The sequence below is a fragment of the Sciurus vulgaris genome (genome assembly GCF_902686455.1).
Source record: "Sciurus vulgaris genome assembly, chromosome: 10".
Taxonomy (NCBI): domain Eukaryota; kingdom Metazoa; phylum Chordata; class Mammalia; order Rodentia; family Sciuridae; genus Sciurus; species Sciurus vulgaris.
The window spans coordinates 64000310-64027033 of record NC_136470.1 but is presented as its reverse complement, the minus strand read 5'-3'; the positions used below and the strand labels follow the sequence as shown (position 1 = coordinate 64027033).

Below are 26724 nucleotides of genomic sequence, written 5' to 3'. Positions count from 1 at the left end.
AGAAGGCGAGGATGACAAGGGTTAAAGTGCATTACTAAGGAAGTGACGTTTAAGCCACAATCCAGGGACCGGAAATGGCGATGGAGTTCCGTCCCTCTGAGGCCCGCCGGTAAAATCCCAGGCTGTAAGGTTTGGGCCGATCACGTGATTTCAAAATTTGAGCTGTGCTGGAGAGTAGCCAAGTTACCCGGCCGGTTGTTGATTACGTTTGTTTTTAAAAGCACCTCATTTACTTGAGTTTTCTAAGACTTCTTTAAGAAACATCTTTATAACGACTTATTGGGAGACGAGTATTTGAAGGTCACTCGATACTATCGACCGGGAAGAACAGGGTCGGGAAGGGTTTATCTTGCTGAGGTGGGAGAGAAGAAGGAGGGGTAGAAAAATCCGGATTTTACCGCCAGGGCCTACCAGGCTAGCCCCACAAGTAGTGTCGTAAGAGGTGGGAGGAGGAGCATAACACCCAGAGGCACAGCCCAGGAAAAAGAGGGAGGTCCCGAATTGGAGGGGAGAAAAGGAACGCAGAGGCGAGCAGTGCGGCTGCGCGCGAGCCGGCGGACGCGCCGGCGCGCAGAGGGGGCGGGGTGAAAGGTCACTGCGCGGCGGCGGGTCTGGCTGGCGGAGGCGGCGGCGGCGGCGGGCGGGAGCTGAGTGCCCTGAGTGCACGTGTGGATAAGCGGCGGAATCAGCGCGGCGGCTGGAGGCACCCCCCGCCCCCTTCGGAGACTTCGGGGTGCGCTCGACTTTCGCGGCCCCGTCACCCCTTCAGCTCTGTGCCCTAGGCGAGGAGGCCGGCTTGTGGGGTTGAGTGGCCCGGGCTGAGGGCGCCGAGAGCGGGGCGGCGAGGACGACGGCGTTGATAGCGGTGGTAACGACGGCCTCAGCAGGCGGGGAAGATGAAAGGGTGAGGAAGGGCAGCCTGGTAGCGGCCGGCGGGCAGCGCGGAGGGCCCCGGGCCCGTGTAGGGGGAGAGGGTTGCGAGGAAGCGGAGAAACTCAGGGCGAAGACCGGACGAAGGTAGATTTCCAGGCTTTTCTGTTCCCTGAGGAGGCGGAGGCGACCGAGGCTGTTGGCGGGCTGAAGGGCTAGAGGTGGCAAGAGTGGGGAACCTACGATTTTGTCCGGAGGACAAGTGTGGCTAAGTAGGGGCAAGAAGGAAAAGCTATTGTGAGGCGCCTGGGGCCTCTTACCCCGGAGCGGACGCCTGAGCCACCTCCGGCCCATTTCTGGTGCAGTGGTCAGGTTGTCCTCTTATCCAGATCCATGCTTAACAACTGGAACTGCAGTCTTTGGCACCTTTCAGTTTTATTCGTATTTGGGGTCCATGCAGAACCTTCTGGCGGGAGAAGGAATTGGAATAAAGAGCATGGACATGAGAGCTAGTGACTCAACTAGATTTGGGTTGGGTCAGAGGGAGTGGAGGAGGGGGAATGAGCTCAAACTGTGTAGACTTGGGGTGCCAAAATGTTTAAGGAAGTATTGTGAATCAGTAGGTGGAGCTATTGCTTTAGTAGTTGGTAATTGCCCCCTAAGTGCTTGTGAGGGGATTTTGGGTTACTATTCTTTCTTCAGTGGTTGACAAAGTTACAATTCGATTTTTCTGTCTCCCTCTTGAATAAAATTAGGGATTGTTTTGGTTTAACTGTTTCGGTTTGCATAAAATGTCTTATTGCCATTAAATTGTGTGCTGTTACAGTATTAGTTACATTGCAATATATTAAAGCATTACTTAAATGAAAATTTGGGAGCTTACCTTTAGAATCCTCAGAGGAAGAAATGAGTAAGAGTTTTCTCAGACGAATGGAAAAAATTTTTTTTATTATTATCGTAAATCGGTTTAAGAATTGTAACTTTGCTTTAAGTTAGTTAAGGTATTCAAACCATTCAGCAGCTCTTTTGAGGATGAAGTAAGTCACTTTTCTGAGTAATTTCATACTGCGTAAAATTAGGTCTGAATATTATCGCTGTATTTGTTGTGCAGAAGGGATTCCAAGGAATTTTATTAGGTTTTAGATCGTAACATGTTTTTTTACTCTGATTTTACTTTAAATACTGGAGATTCATTTCAGTGTTGAATTGTATGTTTTTTCACCATTTGGGTAGTGATCCAGGAAGTTGAGGCTATTTTACTTGTGATTCAATATATTTGGGGAGTCTTTTTTTTTTTTTTTTTTTCTGGTAAACAGTACTTCAGTGTAGATGGGTCTCCCTTAGCTCATATTTTCTATATTTTTCATATGCTCAATACGTATTTATCATGTTCTGCTAAAGTAAGGAGGCCAAAGAGTCCCCATGGTTGAAATTGTGCCAAATATTCATAAAGGCATGGGGGCCCCAAGAAATTGTTTTGGATGTTTTGGTCCAAAATCTTAAATCTAGCTCACTCTCCATAGGGTTTAATGTCTTTCTGGTACTTATCTTGGCAGTAGAAATGGGGCCAGTCTCTACTTTGAATTAATATACTCATGAAGCAGTACACTCTTTATTTTAAATGGACATTTAAGTTTGATGTGATGGAGGCAGATCCCTAGAAATGAGGAACTGGTTGGTGTTAGAGAAAACAGTTATTGAAATCTGTACTTTGACAGCAACCTTGCATTAAGAGTCCTTAAGTACAGTTCTTGCTGCTTATGATTTGGGAGCTTAGAATCATGTTCTTGAATGAAAACATTTAAGACGATTTCACAGGAATAGTCCTTATTCCCACTTACTCACTCCCAGGAAGTTAGTACTTGAAAAAAGTTTTTGCTTTTTAGTATATATTTAAGGTACTGAAGAAATGAAGTTAAGATATACTACATTCTTTGGAAGATGAAGTCCTTGCATTCCAGACTTGTATCTCCATGTGCAGTGTTGTCATTCTTTTGACTTTTGATTTGGAAAGGCTGTGGGAAATAGTGGTCCTGATTATATGGTTTTTGTGTGAAATTTTATTTGCTACATGTTTTATTGTATATTGCTCTAACCAGACAGTAAGTTAAATAGAAATACCTGGAAATGTGAAAGTTTAGAACTCCAAACTCCAAATCAGTCTATTTAAATATTGTGCATCAGTACCTATGTTGCTTGTGAACTTATTTTCTGATTTTTGTTCATATTTTTACTATTAATATTTTTATTAGTAATAGCAATAGGAGCTATTGTATTGGTGTATATTTGTGTGATTTTATGGGGGGAGTTTACTGGGGGTTGAACCCAGGGGTGCTTGTTCTCTTGCTCAACCACCGAGCTACATCTCTGTCCCTTTAAAAAAAAAAATTTTTTTTTTTAAGACAGTGCCTCCCTAAGTTGCCCAGGCTGACCTTAAACTTAGTATCCTCCTACCTCAGCCTCCTGAAGTGCTGGGATTACAAATGTGAACAACTGTGCCTAGAATAAACTGATTATTTTTTTATCTGTTATTCCTCACTAGGGAAGATGATATTTAGGCTAGAAGTACACTGTAGACAGCCATGACTGGGGCAGCAATGTAACTAACTAGTCATTAATATAGCTAAATCCATTTACCCTTTAATTGTAGTAAAGAGGTACAAATTAGCTTTAATAAAAATGACTTTACCAAGATTTGAATACCTGTGACCAAAGTAAAGATGGAAAAGTAGGCAGCAATAATATGAATATAAAAGTTTGCTAATCAGAATATTAAAAGTAGCTATTTTCACTGAATGTACTAGAGAATAAAATTAAAATATAATATTCTGTAACCAGAGATGAAAATCTTGGAGAATTTAGAATAATCATTACTGCTGATAGCTTATGGACTAGGAAGGGGCACAGGGAGTTTTCTGAAGTGCTGGAAACATTCTGTTTATCTGGATATTGGTTACATAGGATGTATACACACATATACAGGCACACACGTGTGTGTGTGTGTGTGTGTGTGTGTGTGTGTGTGTGTGTGTAAAAATTATTGGGCAATAAACACCGTTTAGTGATCTTTGCCATATGTATCTTGTGTGTCAATAAGGTTATATTGCTGCTTTGTCAGAAAAAGAAGAAAAAAATAGCGTTTGATAACTTTGTAAACCTGCAATTCATACTCCTTGCTTCTGTGAAACAAATACTTTGTGGTTCATTGATTGAGATACTGAATTTTAACAAATACTTTTTTATGTTCCCTTTGCTATGTTGCGATACACTCATATAAGTGCTTTAAGAAAAATCTTTTTAAAAAATCAGTGCAATGTGTTAACTGGTATTAAAGAAATTCAGAAAATTCGAATAAAATCTATTTTAATCTAATGATCAGGTACAACTGTACTATAAAACATAAGAAAGTCAGTTGTTTGTATCTATGAATGGAATCATTGTATAATAGGAAGTATATCGCCTGTCTTTCCAGTTGTGTGCACTGGTGACTAATGCTGTGTTGCCCTCAGTGGTGTGATTTTTCTGAGATTGTGGACAACTTTTAGTAAAGCTTGAACACAGAATAAGAATTTCTGTTTTGGAAAAGATTTTTAAAAGTCATCCAGGGTCCTGACGCTCAACAATTGCATCAAGATACATATTCCCTGTTGGTCATAATTTCATACATTCTGACTACTATTGAATATTACTGCACATGTGATCAGTAGTGTGGGAAAATGAAACTACTTTGTAATTAACATAAATCACGTGTTCCTGTTATTGCACTTTGTGGCCAAATTAATTTTACATGTTCAGCATTAACTGTTGTCAATATCTCTTCCTAAGTCTTATAAACCATTATCTGTAAAAACCAATATTTTGCCAGATCAAAGTATTAAATTCCATTTTGCTGTTTTATTCTGTGAAAATCCTAATTTTCTATTTCAGGTATTAGCTGTGGCTTTCAACTTTGTAACACTGAGGAGATGGATTTTCTCAATTATTCAAATGATTTTCCTGCATCATGATTTTTAAAACATGGCCTACAGTTAATCAACAGAATATCAATAGTAACAAATAGAAACATTCTTCCCATTGTGAAAATGAGAATTGTATGGAGTGTAAAGATTATAGTCTTGTGAAAATGCAGGATTATATAATGATGTTTTCACCCGGCCCTGCTTTGTTTTCAATCTTTTCTATCAATTCAGTGCCTAACTTAATAGCAGAATATCAGTCCATTATAGTAGCAGCTGAAACAGTTGGCAGTTGAGCTGCTGAAATTTCCCTTGTGAGGCTGAGTAACTGAGTTTTTTAATTCAAATTTTTAGATCAAAATTTAAAAGTTCAGTTATTGGACAACTTTTAAGAATGTTTGACACAACTTATATAGATATGATCTAGATTTTGTGAAATGTAAATATAGATGATTTCCCAGCAAAATTAGCTTCTGAATTGAAGCATGCTACAAGTAAAATTAATTTTAAAAATTTATTATGGAAAAAAGTTTTTTAAAAAGATAAATTATTACTGTTTTGATTATATGTTGAAATGATTTCTACTATTTGGCTTGTTAATGAGGATACTGGAAAATGTTAAATTTGTATGTGACTAATACTATGACTATGTTTCTGTTGAATATTGCTATGCTAGAACCTTAAAAACCAATGGTATGAACTGATGTATATGCCTGTAATCTCAGAGTCTCTGGAAACTGAGGCAGGAAGATGGGCAATTCCAGGTCAGCCTCAGCAATTTAGGGAGACCCTCAGCAATGTAGCTAGATCCTTTCGCAAAACTTAAATATAAAAAGGACTGGGGATGTAGCTTAGTAGTAAATCACCCCTGTGTTCAATTCCTAGTACCAAAAACAAACAAACCAACCAAAGTTGAGTAAAACATAATTTCTTCCCTTAGAATCTAGTTCACAGATGGTAGATGTGTCTAAATGTTTCAAATTGCAGACCAACAGTTGATTTATGGCCATTTATACTCTATGGGAAAGGATTCTGATGCCACTCCTCGTTTTTGTTTAAAGTGTTGTGTTCCAGTCATCTTGACTGCCATGGGTGGGGAGCATAATTGGAATTTTTTATTTGTCTTTCCTGAGCTAGTGCAACCTCTGTTCTGCCTCTGTCATTGTTGAAATTGTTTAGGCAGAACCATGTTGATTTCAAGTCCTGAGGCTTCTTGTCTTATGCCCCTAAGTGCTGCTGTGAGTGCTTGGTCATAAAACTACTTCACATACAACCTTAATTATTTCTTTTGGATAATTCCCCAGGACTAAATTGTTTGGATCAAAAAGTACTGACATTTTTAAAGTCTCTGATAACAGTTGCCCTCCAAAAGTAGCAATGTATACTGTTAGCAGTGTTATGAGAGTGTTCTTTCTCTCTCTCAAGGGCAGATTCAGAAGGGAAAGGAAACTTGCAAAAAACTTAAGAAAATGGATGAAAACATTGGCTGTAATTTCAACCAAGAGTTATATAAATTTTTGTTTCGAATGTGATGTTGATGTTGAATGTTTATAGAATGATAGATACATGTAATAGTTTACTTTCAAGTTGGCTTTTTTGTTGTTGTAGATGGATACAATACCTTTGTTGTTTATTTTTATGTGGTGCTGAGGGTCGAATCCAGAGCCTCATACATGCTCCAGAGCCTCATACATGCTAGGCAAGCACTCTACCACTGAGCCATAAACCCAGCCTACAAGTTGATTTTGAGTACATATTCATATAGCCTCAACTCTAGTTTTACTTGGCTGATTAGGTGATAAATGGAATTTCTTTTTTCTTTTCTTTTCTTTTTTTTTTTTTAAATTTGATTACTTGGTGAAGTTGGACACTCTACATTTAGTGGTCATTTATTTATCTTTGTGACTTACCTGTTTATAAAACATCTTGTTTTTAATTGGGATACAGATTACCCAAACTTGAAGTTACAAAACAGTCAAAGTCACTGCTGTCTAGAAAATGAGGTTGATACATTCAGATTAGTAAATTTTTGTTCAGAGTGTGCCAATTGAGGACCCAGTCGCCTGAAAGAAAATTCTAAGGTATATTTGGATTATTTTCCCCCTTTTAGTCTATGTAGTTTATTATGCAAGGGAAACTTACTGTAATATAAATAGCATTTAATTAAAAGTCATCAAGTTTTAGTTCATTGTGCAGCAAATGATAGCTAGCGGTAGGGTTTATGAGACTCTTGATCTGTGGGTCTTGGTTTCATTCTTGAAAAGGAAGGACTTGAACAAGGATGACCAAAGTTTCTAACTCAGGTGCAAGTTCTAATTTATTGTTGGTATTTAAGCCATTGATGGCTTTGATGAGATCTCAGACTACAGAAAAGGAGCTGTTATTGACACCTACCCATGACTGCCATGACATATGATGCACGTTTGCCATTTCTGCTCTGTCAGAACTGACTTTCTGAGACCTAGAAACAGACTTGGAGTCATATTTGAAGTATACTCTTTAAATCACTTTCTTTTTGCTTTTGTGCTTCTCTGTTCTCTTGTCCTTTTCACTCATGACACCTTTTTTTTTAACTGGTACCTGATATTCCTACTGGGCCAAGTAATGGATTCTCTTTTAATCGTTACACTATTCCTAAATGGATGATGTGATATCTATAATCTATTGGTTTAAGAAATGGACAGAAATAAGCCAAGAAGGAAAAACGAGCTTAGTGGGTTTTGGGTTTTTGTTTTGTTTTGTTTTGTTTTTAAAGTAGTTTTATGTGGCCAAAAGTTGTTGTGGGTGGTAGGGGGAAACTAGATGAGTGGTCATAGCTAGGTGATGAAAGACTGTGTACACACACACACACACACAATGCTTACCAGATTTCATTTGGTAGGCTCTACACAATTATTGAAAGATTTTGAGCAGAGATATAGTCATTAGATTTGTGTTTTAGGAAGATTATTCCGATTGCATTATGATGACTGTCTCCTAGGCTCTAAGCTTATTCTCCTTCATTAGGCTATTAAAATTAGGGCTGAAATAGGGACCTAAATCATGATGCTAAGAGAAAGGGCATAGGAACAAGTTATGATGACATTGAGGAAGCAAAACTAATAAAAATTGTAGGACAAGAGGGCATATCAGAACTAAATTTCTATATTGGATTAGTGGTGGGACTATTCATGAAGACAGACAATAGAGGTAGATGCTCTAATTTCTTGTAGGAAAATGATGTCTGTTTTGGTTGAGTTGATTTTGAGATTCCTGTGCAAATCACCAGTAAGCAGTAAGTACACATTTGAATTCTAAGATTTGGAAATAAAGACATTAATGTTTACATGGTAATAAAGGAAAAACCATAGGTCATAGGAATTGTAATTTAATATGTGGATGATAATGGGAATTTTTTTTTCACAGAGGAATTTCTTCTTTTTAGGTTAGGGCCTTGAATACATTGTGTCCATGTGTATATTTAGCATTAGCAATCAATCAAATAATTTGAAATTTTTTTTAAATACCTCTGATATTTGCAGTTACGCAGTAGGGAAAGTCCACCCACTACCACTTTTTTTTTTTGTTTTTTTTTTTTTACAGTACTGGGGATCGAACCCAGGGCCTCGTGCTTGCAAGGCAAGCAGTCTACTGATTGAGCTATCTCCCCAGCCCACTACCACTTTTTTGATGCTGCTAAATCTCCAGAACAATAATTCTCTACTAGGAGCAAACCCCTCCCCCTGCACTCTTCCCTAATTATTGATAAATGTTTGAAGAGTTTTGGCACCTAATAGCTAGGGATGCTGCTAAACATCCTCCAATGCACATGAAAGCCCTCCTCTTCCGTTCAAGAATTATCTAGCTTGAAGTGTCAGTTGTACTGAAGTTGAGAAACCCTGTTCTAAAATCTAGATGAGATGATAGAGCCCAACCAGTTAATATTAAGAGCTAGAGATTCTTGGATTTACTGAAAGTAATTTAATAATTCCTTGAAATATTTGGAGACTTGCTCTAAATCTTACAGTTTGGCAGAAAAGATATAAAAATAAATGCTTGTGGAAGTACTGAGATGTTGTGTCTTGGAAGGGCAGAAGCAGTAATACATTTCTTATGTGGTAGAAGACTCTGGAGAGACAGGTTAAGGACCCATGAGCAGTTAGTATTTAAGCTTTGAGAAATTCTGAATGGGCTTACTTTTCTGTTGAAGAAGAAATTCTCTAGAGGAGTTACCCTTTCATGTAATTTACTGAAGGCAAGAGTTTAGAACAATGGATTACTGCCAGCTAAGAAAAAATTACCTACCTGTTTGAAATTTTTTAATCAAAGAATCATGGTCATACTCTGATTCTTGCTAATAGATGGGCTTTGAGTTTTATGCAACTGCACCATTATCATTACACATAAAATTGACACCTCTTACCCGCCTCTCCCTACACACACATACTTTGAGTAGATGACTCCTTTGAGGGAACATGACATGACTGATCTTGTACTATAAGGGGAATTCCTAGACATAGGCCTGATTCTAGCTTTATTTATAACCATCTATAAAATTATAGACTTTGTCTCTCAGGCCTTTGGTTTTATCATCTGTAAAGTGAAAAAGGAAGAGACCCAATGGTTTCCAGGTTTTTTCTGGTCAAAGGCTGCACAAGAAGCAACCAAGTAGTTAGAATTTTGTGCCAAGGTATGTGTGCTCTACCCATTGATAGCATAAACAGGTTTTGAGCTTGCTTTCTTTTATTTTAACTTTTTACTATATAACTTTAAAAGTCACACTGTACCGAGATGACCCAGTTTTGTGGAATCATATCCCCATCTTGTGGCCTTTCAGTATATCACCACTAAATTTGCAGTCATTTGCATGACTGACACTCAAAATATTTTGAGTGTTTGATTGGTTTGAATGTGCACTCCAAAATTCATGTTGAAATTTAATTGCCATTGTGAAAGTATTGAGAGGCAGGACCTTTAAGAAGTGATTAGATTATGAGGGCTGTGCTCAGAAATTGACCTTTTTACAAAAGTGGGTCAGTTATAAAAGGGGGGAGTTGGGCCAACTTTTCCTCACCATATGAAGCCTTTATTGTGTTATGATGTAGCAAGAAGGCCCAGATGTGGCCCCTTGATCTTGTACTTCCCTTTCTCCAGAACTGTGAGCCAAATAAACTTTTGTTGTTTACAGTTCACTGTTAATGGACTCCTGTAGCAGCAGAAAATGGACTGAGACTGCTTATTATCGTATGTTGCTGTGCTAAAACTTGGGATGCATTATTTCATTTTGTCAATTGACTTGCTTATTAAACCAAAAATATTTCCACATTCTAACCCCAAAGATTATGGCTATAAGATTTGACTGACTAACAGACTAGTTTTGTGCTGACACAGATTACTAACCAGTGGGCTGTATAGAGGTAGACAAGTATCTTCATCTTTCCTAAGGACTTGAGATTTCTGTGTGCTTTTGTAATTGCTGTTTCTTCTATGTGTCACAGTCAGCCCTGCTGTTGGATCCATAGCATAAAAATTTCTAAATGAAGATGACTTGGGGTTTGATTGTTACAGATTTGAAATCAAGAAAAAAATAACATGTCTCATGAATTGACTTGAGCTAAGATAATTCAGTTCCTTTAGTAATTGCTATGTTCAGTTTTCTATAGTTAGAGTTGTAAACTCCCATGCCAGTAGGGACCAGCCAATAATGTACATGAGTAAAACAAGAGAATTTACAAATTTAGGCTTTATGTAAAATCTTTGCATTTAAGTTTTGGCATTCAACCTAATTTAAAAATCAAAAAGAAAAACGTGGGTCAGTAGCTGTGACCATTTGACCGATTCGAATTTAAGGCAAACTTTCAGGCTTATGTACAGTATAGAAGTTCTAAACTACTGATATGATTGTCTACATTAACTTGAACTCCTATCAGAAGGCAAACCATCATTGTATTGGTTTAAAGCCATGGTTCAGGGACAAGTAGATTTGAATTTGAATCACAGCTCCTCTTAGCTGTGTTACACATAGATTGAAACTATAGTATACTATACTGTGCTACTTGACTAGGGGAAATGATTACTATTTGAAGTCAAATTCACTCTAATTATATTGCATACTTTTTCCATTGACCTTTTTCACTTCTTTGTGCCAATTCTTAGCCTCTGTTTCCCTTACTGATTTCTCAGCTTTGTAAATCACACATAAGGGAAGTTTTTATTAAAGTACTCCTTTATCCATGGGGTATATGTTCCAAGAACCCAGTGGATGAAACCACAGAAAGTATTGAACTTGAATTTTGCCCATGTAGCACATACCTATGGTAAAGTTTAATTTATGAATTAGGCGTGGGAAGATAGCAACAATAATAAAGCAAGGATTTTAACAGTATTATAAAAATTGTGTGCCTATGGTCTCTTCTCAAAATATCCTAACATCCAGTAATTACCCTTAGATGTGTACATATTCTACATGATGAGATGAAGCGACATGAATGATGTAGGCATTTTGATGTATTATTAGGCTACTAAGAAAAGGTTACTTGAACACAAACACTGCAGTACTGGGATCTGATAACCAAGTTTCCTACTGAGAACTTACTGGCAGGTAAGCCTATATAGTGCAGATATATTGGAGAAAAGGATGACTCAACATTCCAGATGGGACTGAGTGAAAAGGCACAGATTTTATCTCATTAATTAGGATGGTGCACAATTCAAAACTTGTGACTTGTTTATTTCTGCAATTTTCCATTTAATATTTTTAGACTGTGGGGAACTGAAATGCCTAAGGTAAGGGAGGACTACTATAATTAGGTGGGTGTTAAGTTGGATGGTATACAGAATAAGCTTTATTACAAAAGTAAATTCTAAGGTGGAACATTATACTGTGAATTTTGAGCAAGGTGCTTATATATGCACAGGTTAGAAATCTATTCTTGGATTTTGTGACACTACTGCTCCAAGATTTTTCCCCTAGTCTAGAAAATTGTTTCTCCATCATCTTTATGGGCTCCGTTCTACTCCTAAAACTTAAGTGTTCCTCATAGTACATCTGTCCTGTGTTCAGGGAAACAACTCTGAATGTATAAAGAGGTATTCATTCAAAGCCCAAATGTATTCCCTTTAAAGTGTTTGATGAAGAATGTTTATCAGTGAGTCTAATACTCTCATGTCTTTAGACATGTAATAAGTTTTCTGTGCTCTTTTTCCTGTTTTAAATATGTCTAGAGACTGGATAGGGCTCAGTGGAGACCCCAGGTTCTGTCCACAGCACCTCAAGAGAATATATGTGTATTTACACACACACACATATTCCCTCACACACATACACATGTACATACATCAGTATACACATAAATATCTTAGATGTTTGGTATAGGTATTTGGAAGAGAACTGTACCTAAATGGAAGTCTTGTTTTCTTACTCAGCCTCTCTCACAAACTGAAAGCTTGGTACAGCTAGAGATTGAGAAGTTACTATTTGTTAAAAATTTGAAGGTCTTGCCTCCTTTTGCTTGGTCTTTTAAACAATAAAGAATAAATGAGGCATCAAGTACTTCTTTATGAACTTTCATATCACAAACAACATTTCTGTTCTTTCCTTACCGAGTTGCTACAAAACTTCAAAGCACTGTGCCTTGTGCCTTATTTAATGAGTGGTGTTTTTATTTCTTTGTTTTGTTTTGTTATGGAATTTTCACACATATAAAAGCAAAGAAAACAGTACAACAAACTCCATCATTCAACTCCAGAAAGTAGTAGGATTGATTCTCTTGTTATTATTTTGATCCTTGTATTTTCCTTTTCAGCTGGAACACATGAAAGGAAATCCTACACCTGCTATCCCACTGTACCTCTACATAGTTCAGTGTGAATCTTTAATAGAAAAGTACTTTTTCTAACATAATTACAATACCTACTAAAATCAGATACTGAATCTGTAATTTTCCTGTCTCATAAATGCCCTTTTAATGGTTTTATTCACATCAAATTCCAACAATCCACAGACTGCATTTGGCTGAAATGCCTCATCATCCTTTTTAAAAAATAAACTTGTTGAGCTGGGTTTGTAGCTCAGTGGTAGAGCTCTTGCCTAGCATGTGTGAGGCACTGGGTTTGATCCTCAGCACCACATAAAATCAATCAATCAATAAATATGGGTATGGTGTACAAGAAATAAAAATTTAAAAAAACTTTAGATTTACAGATAGATTGCAAAGATGTTACAGAAAATCCTCAGTTTTCTCAATTACTATGTTACTATGGTATACTACTAAGAAAACAAAAAGGCAAGCCATGATTGGGATAGAGTAGTTGCAAAATTATAATTTTGATAAAGGACTTACATTCAGAATATGTAATTTACAACTCATCTAAGACAGACAATTCATTTCTTTATGAATTGAGTCATTGTCAAAATCCTAGGTTTAACCCAAGGCCCAGCATCATTAATCATTAGAGTAATGCGTGTCCAATGAGTTATCACATCGCTAGAATGACTGTAAACAGGTAATAAAAAAGATGATGTAGAAAAACTTGTAACCCCCAATACTTTACTGATGAGAAGATAAATTAATTGTGCAGCCATTTTGGAAATAGTTTAGGGGTGTATTAATTTTCTGTTGTTGCTGTAACAATTCAAACTTTGTAGCTTAAAATAACATAAATTTATTGTCTTACAGTTCTTGAAGTCAGATATATGAAATGGTCATCACTGGGCTAAAAGTAAAGGTTTTGGCAGGTCTAGCGATTTAAAAGTAACCCCCAAAAATTCATGTCCATCCACATTGTCAGCCTGTGACCTTATTTAGAAATGTAGTCTTTAAAATTTTTGAGGTCATACTAGATTAGAGTGGGTTGTAAATCCATTGACTAGTGACTTTCTAAGAAGAGGAGAGGATACAGACACATTGAAAACCATGCGAAGGTGGAAACAAAAACCAGCGTTAGGCTGCCATGAGCCAAGTAATGTATAGGGCCACTAAAAGCTAAAAAAAGACTAGAAAAATTATTTCCTACAGGCTAGAAGGCATGGCCCTACCCTTAGCCTAATTTCAAACTTCTAATCTCCTGAACTATGAGATAATGTTTCTGTTGCTTTAAGTCACTAGGTTTGTGTTAATTTGTTAAAATAGCCCTAGCAAACTGATATAGCAGGATTATATTTCTTCTAGAGGAGAATCCATTTTCTTGCTTGTTCTAGCTTCTTCAAGGGCAGCTAGATTTCTTGACTCAAAGCCCTTTTTTCATCTCAAATCTAGCAGCGTGCCATCATAAAAACTCTTGTCTTGGCTCTGTTGTCATTCCTGGTTCTTAAGGACTTTGGACCCATCTGGATAATCTTGGTTAATCTTCATCTGTCAAGGTCTTAATCATATCTGCAAAGTACATTTTTTCCATGTAAAATAATGTATGTAAGGCACCTTGGATTAGGACATGGTCATCCTTTAAGAGCCATTATTGTACTTACTGTAAGTAGTTTCTTAAACATGTTTGCTATCCAGCCCACAATCCCACTTTCAGGTATCTATCAGGAAAAAAATTAAGGCCTATGCCTGTGCAAAGACTTGTATACAAAATTCATAGTAACTTTATTTATAATAACTAAGAAGTAAATATAGTTTAGATGCTCATCAACTGGTGAACGGATAAACAAAATGTGATATATATCCATACCACAATGAAATAAAAGGATTGAGCTTCTATTATACTACAACATGGTAAATATTTATTAAATATTATGCAACATGAAAGAAGTCAAGTGTAAAAGATAACATCATTATGTGATTTCATGTTGGAAATGTCTAGGAACAGCAAAGAGATAGTGTATGTTGTGACTGGCTAAGAGTAGGGAAGAGGATTGACTGTATGAGCACTTGTGGGTGTGATGAGATGTTCAAAATCTGAATTGAGGTTGATAGTTTTGTATCTTTGTAACTAGTCAAATAATCTGTGACCTTGATTTAGGCAAAAATTTCTTAGGTAAGACTGAGAAGTATTTCCCAAGAGACAGTCATCAAAAATATAAACCTTCTACTCCATAAAACACAGGAAAATGAAAAAGCCACTGACTGAAAAAAAATTTGCAGCATAAACTATAGAGGACATGTGTGTATAATGTACTAGAAGCTTACAGAAACTAATTTTCTAATAAAATGGGCAGAAGATTCGAACATACACTTTCCAAAGAATACATGGTGAAAAGTTAAGATACTCTTATTATTTGTTACTTAGGGAAGTGAATAAAAACCTCAATGAGATGTCTTAATCTGCTTATTAGAATAGCATAAAGTTTAAAGTTGATAGTGCCCAGTGTTGGTGGGAATGCATAACTACTGAAATTCTCATGCACTTACCTAATAATTTAGCATTCCCACTCCTTGTTATTTACTAAAATAAATGAAAACACATTCACAAAAATTCTGTATGCAAATGTTAATAGAACTTTATGCATGATCTCCAAAAAATGTAAACAACTGATATACTCTCAACATGAGGATAAGTCTGGGAGTGTAGTTCTGTGTATGCAAGAGACCCTGAATCCAATATGCAGCACAGCAATGACAAATTATTGTACATCTATCTACAAATGAAATAACTACTCAAAAGCGAAAAGAATGAAATACAGTGTTGTATCAAAGGCATTAGGCTGAATGAAAAGCTAAACAAAGCACTGTGTATTTTGTGATTCAATTTGTGTCACATTCTCGAAGGCAAAATTATAAAGAACAGAGAAGTGATTAGTGGTTGCCTGGGAGTGGTAGGGTTATGTAGGAGGTTCTTGGGGTGGTAGAACTATTATATATTTGACTATATGATTATATGTATGTATATAATGGTGGTTACATGATTTTACCTATACATCAAAATTCATAAAGCTATACACTCAAAAGAATTAATCTTAAAGTTTAAAAAAGCCCAGAGAAAATTGATTCCCCTCTGCCAGAAAAAATGGAAAGTGAAGAACTACTAATAGTTTGTACAAAAAATTGCAAGCTGTTGGACTTGGATTGATTGAATCAGTTATCACATTGAGTTTGGACTAGATACTCTAATTGTCAGATTAAAGGTGTAGGACTCAAGTGTGTAGTTTTTACAAGAAATATATATATATATATTTACTTATTAATAGATAGGGTCCCAATGTGTAGTCCAGATTGTCCTCAAACTCTTGGGCTGTAGCAAACCCCTTGCCTCAAACTCCCAGGTAGTAGGGACTATAGTCAAATGCCACTGCTTGCCTGGCTGCACTTTAAGGATTCAGGGAAGTGTGAAAAAATATTTTTTGAATTGCTAAAAGATACACCATGTATCACTGATTAGGTGAAAGCTATGTCTATGTGATAAACAAAGCAGACTTTAAAATGAGAAGTATCAACAGTGAAAATGAGGGATGTTTTGGAATTATAAAAGGGACAAGTTATCTACAGTTTACAACCATCCTACATACTTCACATTCCTACTAACTACTTGAAAATACCTGAAGGAAATATGAGCAAAGCTAAAAAAGAAGAAACATTTCCAAACTTTGAACCCACATAATCCTAACAAGAAAGCCTGTCAAGATTACAAGAAAAGCATTTGTGTTTAAGTAAGCTTTCCTGAGATGTCATTTGGACAAAGACTTAGAGTAGAGGCAAGAGGAATATACAGCCAAGGACGAAGAGACCACCAACAGAAATCAGGAAAACTGCAGGTGAAACATTTTTGGGAGGGGGTCCACATATTTAGTTTTCAGTATATGTACTTTGAGGTATCTACTAGAGATGTTTCAAGTCAGAAGTTTAGGCTAGAGACAAATTTGGAAGTTGGCAGCATTAAAGTCAGGATTGACTGAAATCACCAGGAAAATATGCGCCAAATGTGCAAGGCCCTTGTAGAATTGGTTCAACACCAGCTTTCTTATGTACCTATGGGGTAATTTATATTTTAGCTTTACCAAACAGGCTATAGTTATGGAAATAACACCATTGCTATTTTGTTAATGCTTTACTTTCTTAGACTGTATCTCTTGCCTCCCCAAAAATAAGAAACCAAGAAAAGTTTAGATTCACAGAGTTTTAAAAGTTCTCTTTTTATATTAATTTTCTAATACAGATTTCAGACTTAAAAATTTCTGAAAGCTCTTTAGCCTTTTGGTTGTTTATAGTCATGGGATCTTCCCATTTTCTTGACATTTCTGCATATTCCTTTTGTTGAAATTATGCTATGCCTTTAATACTACATGTTCTTTGCTAAATTATAAAGTGATATTATATTACTCTGATATATTTAGAATATCCACATCTTAAAATAATTTTAGAGCTAAGTGATCAGGATTACAGAAGTATTCCATTTCAATTAGACATATCATGTTAATGAAAGTAAATTATATTTGAAGCTAAATTTTGCTGACAGCATTACTTTTAGTCACCACTTTGAAATCGTTTCTAGTTTATTCTAACCATCTAGCAAGAATCTAATTTTTCAAACAGCTACCAAGCAATATTTATAATATTTCAGTTTGGTTTAAGATACATATTTGCCTATAGAAAAATACTGGAAGATATAGAAGATATATCAAACTTATTTCTGGCCTTGTTCCTGAGAATATTCTTATTTCCTAAGTCATTTTTATGATTATGCACTTAAAAAACAATCAAGACTTTTTAAAAATTAAGCAAGGAAATATTAAGCTGCTATATAGTAATGATTCAGTGTTGTTTCTTCAAAATAGGCTTGATCTGCCAACTCTAATGAAAACTTTTTTTTTTTAGTACTTTTATTCAATCTAGGACACTGCCCTGTACCCACCTTTTCCTCAGGTATGACTTCAGATACCTGGTTATTATCCTTTAGGAAACTGTAAATATACTTGAAGCCTGGCAATTTCCAAGAAGTGATTCTTAAAATTTTAAGAACTTCAGTTTTTTTCACTTATAATTTAGAAGTTTGACTTCCTAAGTTCTTCAGTTGCTCATTATTGTTTACAGTTAAACTCAATAATGTATTTTCCAAACACTTTTAAAACACAGGGGATAAGACTTTATTTTAAGAAAATGCAGTAGAGTAGTTTAAGTGATGTGCTCTAAATATAATCAAGAGAAGCTGTATTGTATGTGAAATAAAATACTGTAGCCAATTTGCTGTACTATGGTAAGTTAAAGAGAAAAATAGTATACGTAAGATGTGATCTCCATATATAATGGATTCCTATATTTTACATAATACTAGTATCTACAGAATATTTAAAATATGAGTGGTAGACGGTAAGGAAGTGAGCCCAGTAGATTTCAGTTAAGAAAGGGTTTGGGGCAAAATGTAATTTACTTCAGCCTTAAAGAAGAAAATAACGGTGTACTTTAATGAAGAGGAGAAGTTACTATGAATGAGGTGAAACCTACTTAAAGAAGACATGACTCTTAGGGAATTAATTACAGTTGTCATATACTTTGGAGAACACCATCTTATTCATATGATCAGAAATTGGAAAGGAAATTTTTAAAAAATCAGTGTGACTGCTAAGAAAATTTGTGTGCTTACATTTTAAGAAAATGTAAGGGTGATTGAGTTGCAATAAATAATACAAAATAGTGATATAAAAAGTAATTGAGGCAGGAAGATTGAAGTTCCAGATGACCAGAAGGATATTTTATACTATCTCTTGAGTTCTGGATACAGAGTATTTAAACAGAAGATAGAATTTCTCCTCTTTGATTTTTGCTTCTAATTCCTTAGCAAGCAGAATGTTTTACAAACTGAACATTACAGAGTGATATACATCTTAGAGAATTCTAGCATACGATAAAATAGATAGTATAGCATATTCACCTCTATCCAAATATTTCAACTTTACTTATTTATTTCCATGGGTCATCCCGTTATAATGATCCTTAATTGTAATTGTTGTTAAGAAGAGTTTAGGACTGGGATTATAGCTCACTGGGTAGAGTGCTTGCCTAGGCCGGCTGAGGTACTGGGTTTGATCCTCAGCACCACATAAAAACAAATAAATAACAGGATTTGGCCTTGTGTGGTGGTGCATACTTGTAATCCCAGCAGTTTGGGAGACTGAGGCAGGAAATCAAGTTCAACGCTAGCCTCAGCAACTTAGCGAGGCCCTAAGCAACTCATTGAGACTCTCTAAATAAAATTGCTGGGGATGTGACTTGGTGATTAAATAAATGCTTGAGTTAAATTCCCAATACAAAAACAAAAAACAAAAAAAACCCCACAGGGTTTTAATGTTTCTGTTATCTAAGTTACAACATTTCAGAAAGTATTTTTTAAATTGCCTACAATTTCTGCTATACATTTTAAAATATTCTTTTCAGATATTTTTCTGTAGATACTAACAAAAGTTGAATTGTTGAATACATAGATGGAATGTACTTTTTTCTTCACAAAACTATATTACAACATATTTTTGTGCCAATAATTTGAATATAGCATGCTTAACTTTATTCAGTTCCATATCAGTGAACACATTTTTCTTTTCTTTTTTTCCTTTTTGCTATTCTAAATGTGGTAAAATATAAGCATTCTTGTTTATCATTTGTCCAACACACCCCAAATATGATACAAATGATTGATAAGCATACTTGTTTGCAGTTTATTGCTGTTAGACACTACTGCTCTTATGATCTGAAACTAACAGCAAAATAACGTGGTTACTATGAACATGAAACTTTTTAGCTTTAATCCTTTTTCCCATGGAACCGGTTCTTTTGATTACATATGTTTTTGTAGAAATGCTTCTTGTTGCTTCCCCCCACCCCAAGAGTGAAAGAAGCAGGATTTATTCATGTGTGAAGAATAGAAACAGAACTCTGGCAGGGGCAGGAGGGGACCCAACTCTTGATAGGTAATTTTCATACTCGTGTTTTTCCAAAATGTAGATTCTGTTTCCAGAGATTCTGGTTCTAAAAGTGGGGTGGGATGTCCAAGAATGTGAATTTTGAGTATCAGCCCTGTGATTCTGAGGTAGGTGGTTCCTGGGCCACTGTTCTCAATTAATAGGAGGCACATAATTATTGCACAAATTATTTTCTTAGAATAAATTCTTAGTAGAATTATTTGGACAAAGGAGATGTACTTTTTAAGTTTATCAGTACATTGTACTAGATTTTTTCTCAAGGGATACTGTATCATCTGCAAGGCTTAAGAATATCATTTTCTACTCCCTTGCTAAAATTAGGTATCATTAATTCTTCTTGATCAATATGTGTTTCTAAATTTTTGAATGGTAAACTATAGGGAAATTTTTCCTATTCACTGTAAGATATTAATTCTGGCTTTCTTAGTAGTTGTATACTATATTTGTTCCTAAATGTGTACAGTTGTACAAGAGTTGAGCATAATCAATATTGAATGTCTGGAAATATTTGCTTATAAATGGTAATAAGTTTTAGGAATATAAAGTCATTATGAAAATGTTGGATTTGTCACTCACGTGAAAAAAACATCTTGATGCCCATTTAATGTTTACCTTAGTAAATGAGAAGTAATTGTATTTTATTGAGTACATATTGGTTTGTTCCAGTAGCCGGATCGAGCTGGGAGATGTAACACCACACAATATTAAACAGTTGAAGAGATTGAACCAGGTCATTTTTCCAGTCAGCTACAATGACAAGTTCTACAAGGATGTGCTGGAGGTTGGCGAGCTAGCAAAACTTGGTATGACTTTTTCCCCTCCATTCTTATTTAAAATTTGTATTCTTGAACTATACCTAATTATTATTAGAGCAAGAAGAGTTAACTAATTTGTCTTTTTATTTTACAAGTGAAATTAATGGAATGGTTGCAGTTCTAAGAAAAATAGCAAAAATCAAGATAAAATATTTGAATTTTAAGAGGAAGCACTAAATGTTCTTTATTATTTAGTGTTTGCCTGTATGTTACCACTGATTTACAACTGTTAAACTTTCCTGAAACAATGTAAGAGGTTTTGAGGCCATTAATATTCAAAGAGTAGCTGATAACAGTTCAGTGTTTTAGAAGAAATGATTAAATTAAATGTGTTATTTTGTCTGAGTTTTATATCTTTATATTTTCTATGGCAGCCTATTTCAATGATATTGCTGTAGGTGCAGTATGCTGCAGGGTGGATCATTCACAGAATCAGAAGAGACTTTACATCATGACACTAGGATGTCTTGCACCTTACCGAAGGCTAGGAATAGGTAATTGATTCTTCTTCCCTCTCTATCCCTCCCTTCCTTTCAAGACTAAGTACATTGTTAAATCTTTTTGATATAATAAGTCAGTTTATTTCTTTTAGGAATAATAGAAAAGGGTTACTGAATTCTATAAAGCAAAGTGAAAAATAGTGTTTATTAACATCATTCAATTGAAAACTCCTCTACAAATTTATCTACTTTTTCCCCCATTTTTTTTTTTTTTTAATCTACCTGGAAGAATTTGTATAAAAATTTGCTCTAGTATTTATCTCTTAGTGTCTAGTGTATACTTCTTAAATTTTATTAGATTTCAATTAAATTGGCAAATAGATGTGGAATTTAAAGATTGCTTTTTAAGGTTACTTATTTGTTGTTTGTATTATTAACAGGAACTAAAATGTTAAATCACGTCCTAAACATCTGTGAAAAAGATGGCACTTTTGACAACATTTATCTGTAAGTACAATAATTTATTTAATGTTCTTATCTCAAGAGTTTAAAAGTCAATAAAAATCTTTACTAGAAACTTTAAAATCTGGTCACTTACTGTATCTTTGAAAATACCATGGAATAGTTCTCATAGTACCTGTAGATTGCTTCCAGGACTGCCCCCCACCCCAGATATCAAAATATGAGTGGTTCAAGCCTCTACATAAAGTGGCAGAGTATTTATCTAAGACCTACAGATATCCTCCAATATGAAATCAAATTAATTACTTATAATACTTAATATAATGTAAATGCTTGTAAATTTATTATTGTACTATATTGTTTAGGGAATGCCAATGAAAGATATAGTGTACCTGTTCAATAAAGATGCAGATTTTTTTTCTGATACTTTCAGTCTGGACTTGGTTAATTTGCATAAGCAGAACCCAGGGATGTGATGGGCCTACTGTAGTTGTTACAGTGTTTTTTGTTTTGTTTGTTTGTTTGTCTGTGGTACCAGGGGTTGAACCTAGAGTTGCTTAACCACTGTGCCACATCCCTAGCCCTTTTTAAATTTTTTATTTTGAGGTAAGGTCTTGCTAAGTTGCTTAGGGCCTCTTTAAGTTGCTAAGACTGGCTTTGAACCTGTGATCCTCTTGCCTCAGCCACCCAAGCTGCTAGGATTATGGGTGTGCAGTGCACCCCGTGCCTGGCTACCTGTTAAAATGTTTGTTTGGTTTGTTTTAAGAATAGATAAGGAACCTGAGACACATTGCTCTATTATATTGGGTTGGGTACTCCAAAGTCATAAAAATGAAATCAGGATTAAAACTCATATGTTCAGATTTAAAACCATTCATATCTTTACTATTTTTCTCATGCCTTGCTGTTTGCACTGTTTCATTCAAGGTTATCAGTGATGTGCTTATTTATAGTAGATTTTAATCATCAAAATCAGAGATGATTTCTCTGAAGTTATATTTGACTCTTAAAAGGCTGCAGATTAAGAACCAAATCTAAGATTGTTACTGGATGTTTGTAATTATTTATAATTCAGTTTGGTGATGGCAGAAATTAAATTATATGGCATTATTTTGAGGAGTAATTGAGAAAGCTCTAATTTCTTTTGCTTTTGCTTTTTTTGATGGGTGCAGTGGTGCACATCTGTAACCCTAGAAAACTCCAGACGCTGATGCAAGAAGATTGCAAGTTCTAGGCCAGCATCAGCAACTTAGCCAGGCCCTAAACAACATAGTGAGAGCCTCCCTCAAAATAAAAAGGGCTGGGGATATAGTCCAGTGGTAAAACTGCTGTGTTTTCTATCCCTGGTATCCCTCCTCCAACCTTCAGTTCAACGGAAGGTATATTCCAGCATTTTGAGACCCTAGTTTAAAATTTTTTTTTACCATTTTTTTTTTTCTGCTTTTTTCTAGTATGGCTTTTGATCCATGCCTATGGTTATCTAAACCTGACCCCCCTTTTTTGCTTTTTTGTATTGGGGATTGAAACCAGGAGCATTTTGCCACTGAGCGACGTCCCCAGTTCTTCTTATTTATTTCGAAACTGCATGTCACTAAGTTGCCGAGGGTCTTGTTAAGTTGCTGAGACTGGACTTGAATTTGTGATCTTCCTTCTTCAGCCTCTGGAGCAGCTGCTATTACAGTTGTGTACCACCACATCCAAGTATTTAACCCATTTTTTAATTACAGGAAATTTTTTTTTTCCTTACTGGAAAATGTAGGGTTAGTTTTCCTTTGGTTGACTCTAAGAATAAAGATTCTTACTTAGCCTCCTACTGTACGCCACATGTCTTTAAAGTGGAAGAATTCAGTTAAAAATAAAAAAATCATCAATTAGTAATTGATAATACTGGTTGGTTAGTAGTAATTGTAAAGAGAATGTAAAAGACATTTAATATTCTAATCAAAGTTGAAGCTGTTTTTGGAGAATACTTTAAAACTGATGAAAGTTTACTTTCTTTATAACCTTTTACATCTCAGGCACGTTCAGATCAGCAATGAGTCAGCAATTGACTTCTACAGGAAGTTTGGCTTTGAGATTATTGAGACAAAGAAGAACTACTATAAGAGGATAGAGCCTGCAGATGCTCATGTGCTTCAGAAAAACCTCAAAGTCCCTTCTGGTCAGAATGCAGACGCGCAGAAAACAGACAACTGAACAAATTACAAATGAACTTTCTTGCACTTGCTTGTCGCCAAATAAAAGAGAGGCCCATTGATTCCCTGCCCCTGTCCCCCCGCCTTTCCTAAACTTTCCTCCCTCCTTGTTCTTGTTTTTCCTCATTTCATTTCTTTCCTCTAGAAATTTTAATACTTTCAAGGAATTTTAAAAATAATCATGTTTGGATTGTTTTAGTTTTCTTTTTTTTCTTTTTCTTTTTTTTTTTTTGGTGAGGTGGTTGGATTGAAATAAGGAGGAGGTACATCTGTTTAGTTTCACAGTTAAAATGTATGGTCCCAAAAATTTGGGTAGCAGATGATTTCAATTTTTTTCCCCTTATATCCTGCTTTCACATTGAAGGGCAGAGCCTACAAATATTGTTTATTTCTAAAGATAAAAAGAAGCAGCAGCAATATCTTGTTCTGTAATTCATAGACAAGTTTAGTGTGTTTGTGGTACTTTAGGTTTTTAAAAACTATTTGTGGGAGGTTAATCCCTAGACATTGCCTTCACTCCACCTTTAGCCCTTCTGAGCACTCTCTCAGGAGTTGAACCATTGTTATCTTCGTAAGAAATATCAAGTTTATTTAGGTTTTTAAAATGATCCCCCCGCCCCCACAACTGATTGATGAGGCAGTTTGGGTAGGTGTTACATTTTGGTCTGAAAGTATTTGAGTTAAACTGCTTTTTTTTTTTTTTGCTAATGAGTGAGCTGGTTATTAGATGATTTGTTTTTCTTGCTATTGATTTTTATTAGAGTCATTAAGTTTTAGCGTGTGAGCTGGTGAGAGCTTTCTTTCTTTCTTTCTTTTTTTTTTAAATATCCCAGCTAGAGAGATGGCCTTTAACTGACCTAAAGAGCTTTGTTGTGATGTTTTTTCTCCAGCCCTTTTCCTTCAGTAAGCCCAATAATAGTCTAACCTTAAAAGTGGAGTTGATGTCCTTATAGGTCAGTATCCCTAAATCAACCTAAAGCAGGTGTTTTCTCGTAGACATATTAAAAAATAACAAAGGAAACTTAGATGAACTTGCAGCACAGTACATGCATTTAATGTCAACTAATGCAGGCTGTGTGGCCACTGAGCATTTGATTGTATAGGAAAAAAGTATCTAGACAGTATTTTTGAGAATAACATAGCTATGCTATTGCTTATCTGTTGGAGAACATCCCAGATTTGCTTATACTCTGTGCCTACAATACTGAGTTTAAAGATTTTGGAATAGAAGAATTGTTGGACAAATAGCTTCTGGGAAAGATAGAAGCATAAAGTGTTAATAATGCAGATATCACTGTGACCTCCTCTACTGACAGGACTGGTTTTTGTTAGATCATTTTCTGGCACGTAGAGAGTGACTTTAGCAGGTTGATAACTTTATGAGAGACATCTGAAGTACTTGTGTTTTACTCCCATTGTCCCATCTTCAATATTTAGAATGTTTTGGATTGTCAGTAGTGATGGTTCAAGAAATGTTCTCATTAGACTTTACAAACAATGCACGGGGCTTGAGTTTTCTGTCATTTGACTTTAAGGAAGTTTGATTCATAATATTTATCCTCATACATAAAATTTTGGTATAAAAGTCTCATCTCCAAATAGGTTAAATGACAAAATTATTTTATAGAATGTTTGTACACACTTTGTAACCTTAAGTTTTTGTTTGAAAGTGTGAGAGGACAAAGTAAAATAGACTTCTATAGTCTTAATTGAGTGCCAAGAAAAATATAAGGAAGATAACTGATGAATGAGTTTATAGTGTTCTAATCCTAAATTAGTAAAAAATGTAGAAAGATCACACTGATTTATTCATTATCAGTTCCTTAAACAATCCAAACGTAGGCTTAGAGGAAAAGTTCAGCATTAAGCACCTTTACCTTTGTGGATAAGCTTCAGCTTGCTCTTGCCAAGAGAAGAGTGCTTGAGTTACAGGAAGTATAACTAGTGTGAAGAATTCAACCTTTTTGTAAACTTCCAGATATCAAAGTAGATTTTGATATATAACTGAGTTTTCTGAGATGACACTGCCTCTATTTCTATAACCATTTCACCTGGACTTTCTAAGCAGTCCTATGAATGTATCCCTAAATGTGGTTATCAAAAACCGAATAGCTGCCTCACGACAATTAAGTACTTGTTATTTAAAGAGGGAAAAATATTAAAGTTTGATTTGAGTTTGTAGGCTTCCTGTCATTGTAGTTTTTCTTTTTTTTTTCCACACTAAAGGATTTCACCTAAATTCTAAGTGTTTGTAAAGGGTTAATTGTCCTACATCAAACTTGTGTTAAATAATTCCATCCACTTATAGAACAGGAAGATTTGGAAGAAGTAGAAGCTGGGCACTAGTTTGTATGCCTGTGAGTCAGTAAAGACTAAAGTAATACCCCATGTTGAGTTGATTATTTTGATATATGATAAAAATAAATCTTTGAGGTAAAATAGTAATTCTATTAACTGGAAGATCACAGGATACATCCATATTTTTCAGGACATAATTTTTACAATGGGTCTAGTAGGTTACAATTACACTATGGATTTGCATTTAGGTTCTAAAGAAAAGAATCTGTAGAGAAATCTATGCAATATATAATTTGTCCAGATTAGTTTTTATTTGGGGAAAGGAGTTCTGAAATATCTTCAAAGTTTACTCATCAACTGAAAATCTTTCAAAACAAAAACTATTGGGGAACTGGTGTGTGGTGGTGGAAAAGAAAAGCTCCCTCAGTTTTTGGAGGGAAAACTTTAAAATTACTTAAACGGCTAAGTTTACTTGGTGCAGTTAAGAATTAAACTTGTCAATTTTAACATTGCTGTTACATCTGAAATAAACTTATGTGATGTTCTGGTAGTGATCTGTGATGTCCATGTCAAAGAAAACCCTGCATTGTGCTGAATTCTGCAGTCAGCAACTGTATGTAGTCATTGTATACTGTTGCCCACACTGTTTACTTTCATATTTCTTTAAGATCTAATTTAAAACTCATTAAAATAGTTCAGATATAATCAAAGCATCCTAATTTGGACCTTTTGGAACTTGTTAGAAACACTGTCAATAAATATCATACAGTTTAATCCCATGGGAGGAAAAGTAAGATACAAGGAGCTGTCCTGCTGCTGTTTTGAATCTAATTGTTAAAAAATACCTGACACTTTAGG

The 26724-nt window shown here is 35.4% G+C and overlaps 1 protein-coding gene across 1 annotated transcript; it reads left to right on the top strand.

Moving 5' to 3' along the window:
* The first annotated feature begins 76 nt into the window (after positions 1 to 76).
* On the top strand, positions 77 to 26416 carry NAA50 (N-alpha-acetyltransferase 50, NatE catalytic subunit). The gene is made up of 5 exons (XM_079101134.1): positions 77 to 109; positions 20323 to 20459; positions 20846 to 20965; positions 21352 to 21418; positions 23392 to 26416. The coding sequence occupies exons 1-5, from the start codon at positions 81 to 83 to the stop codon at positions 23567 to 23569; spliced, it is 531 nt and encodes a 176-aa protein (XP_078957260.1). The 5' UTR covers positions 77 to 80; the 3' UTR covers positions 23570 to 26416.
* Positions 26417 to 26724: the final 308 nt, after the last annotated feature.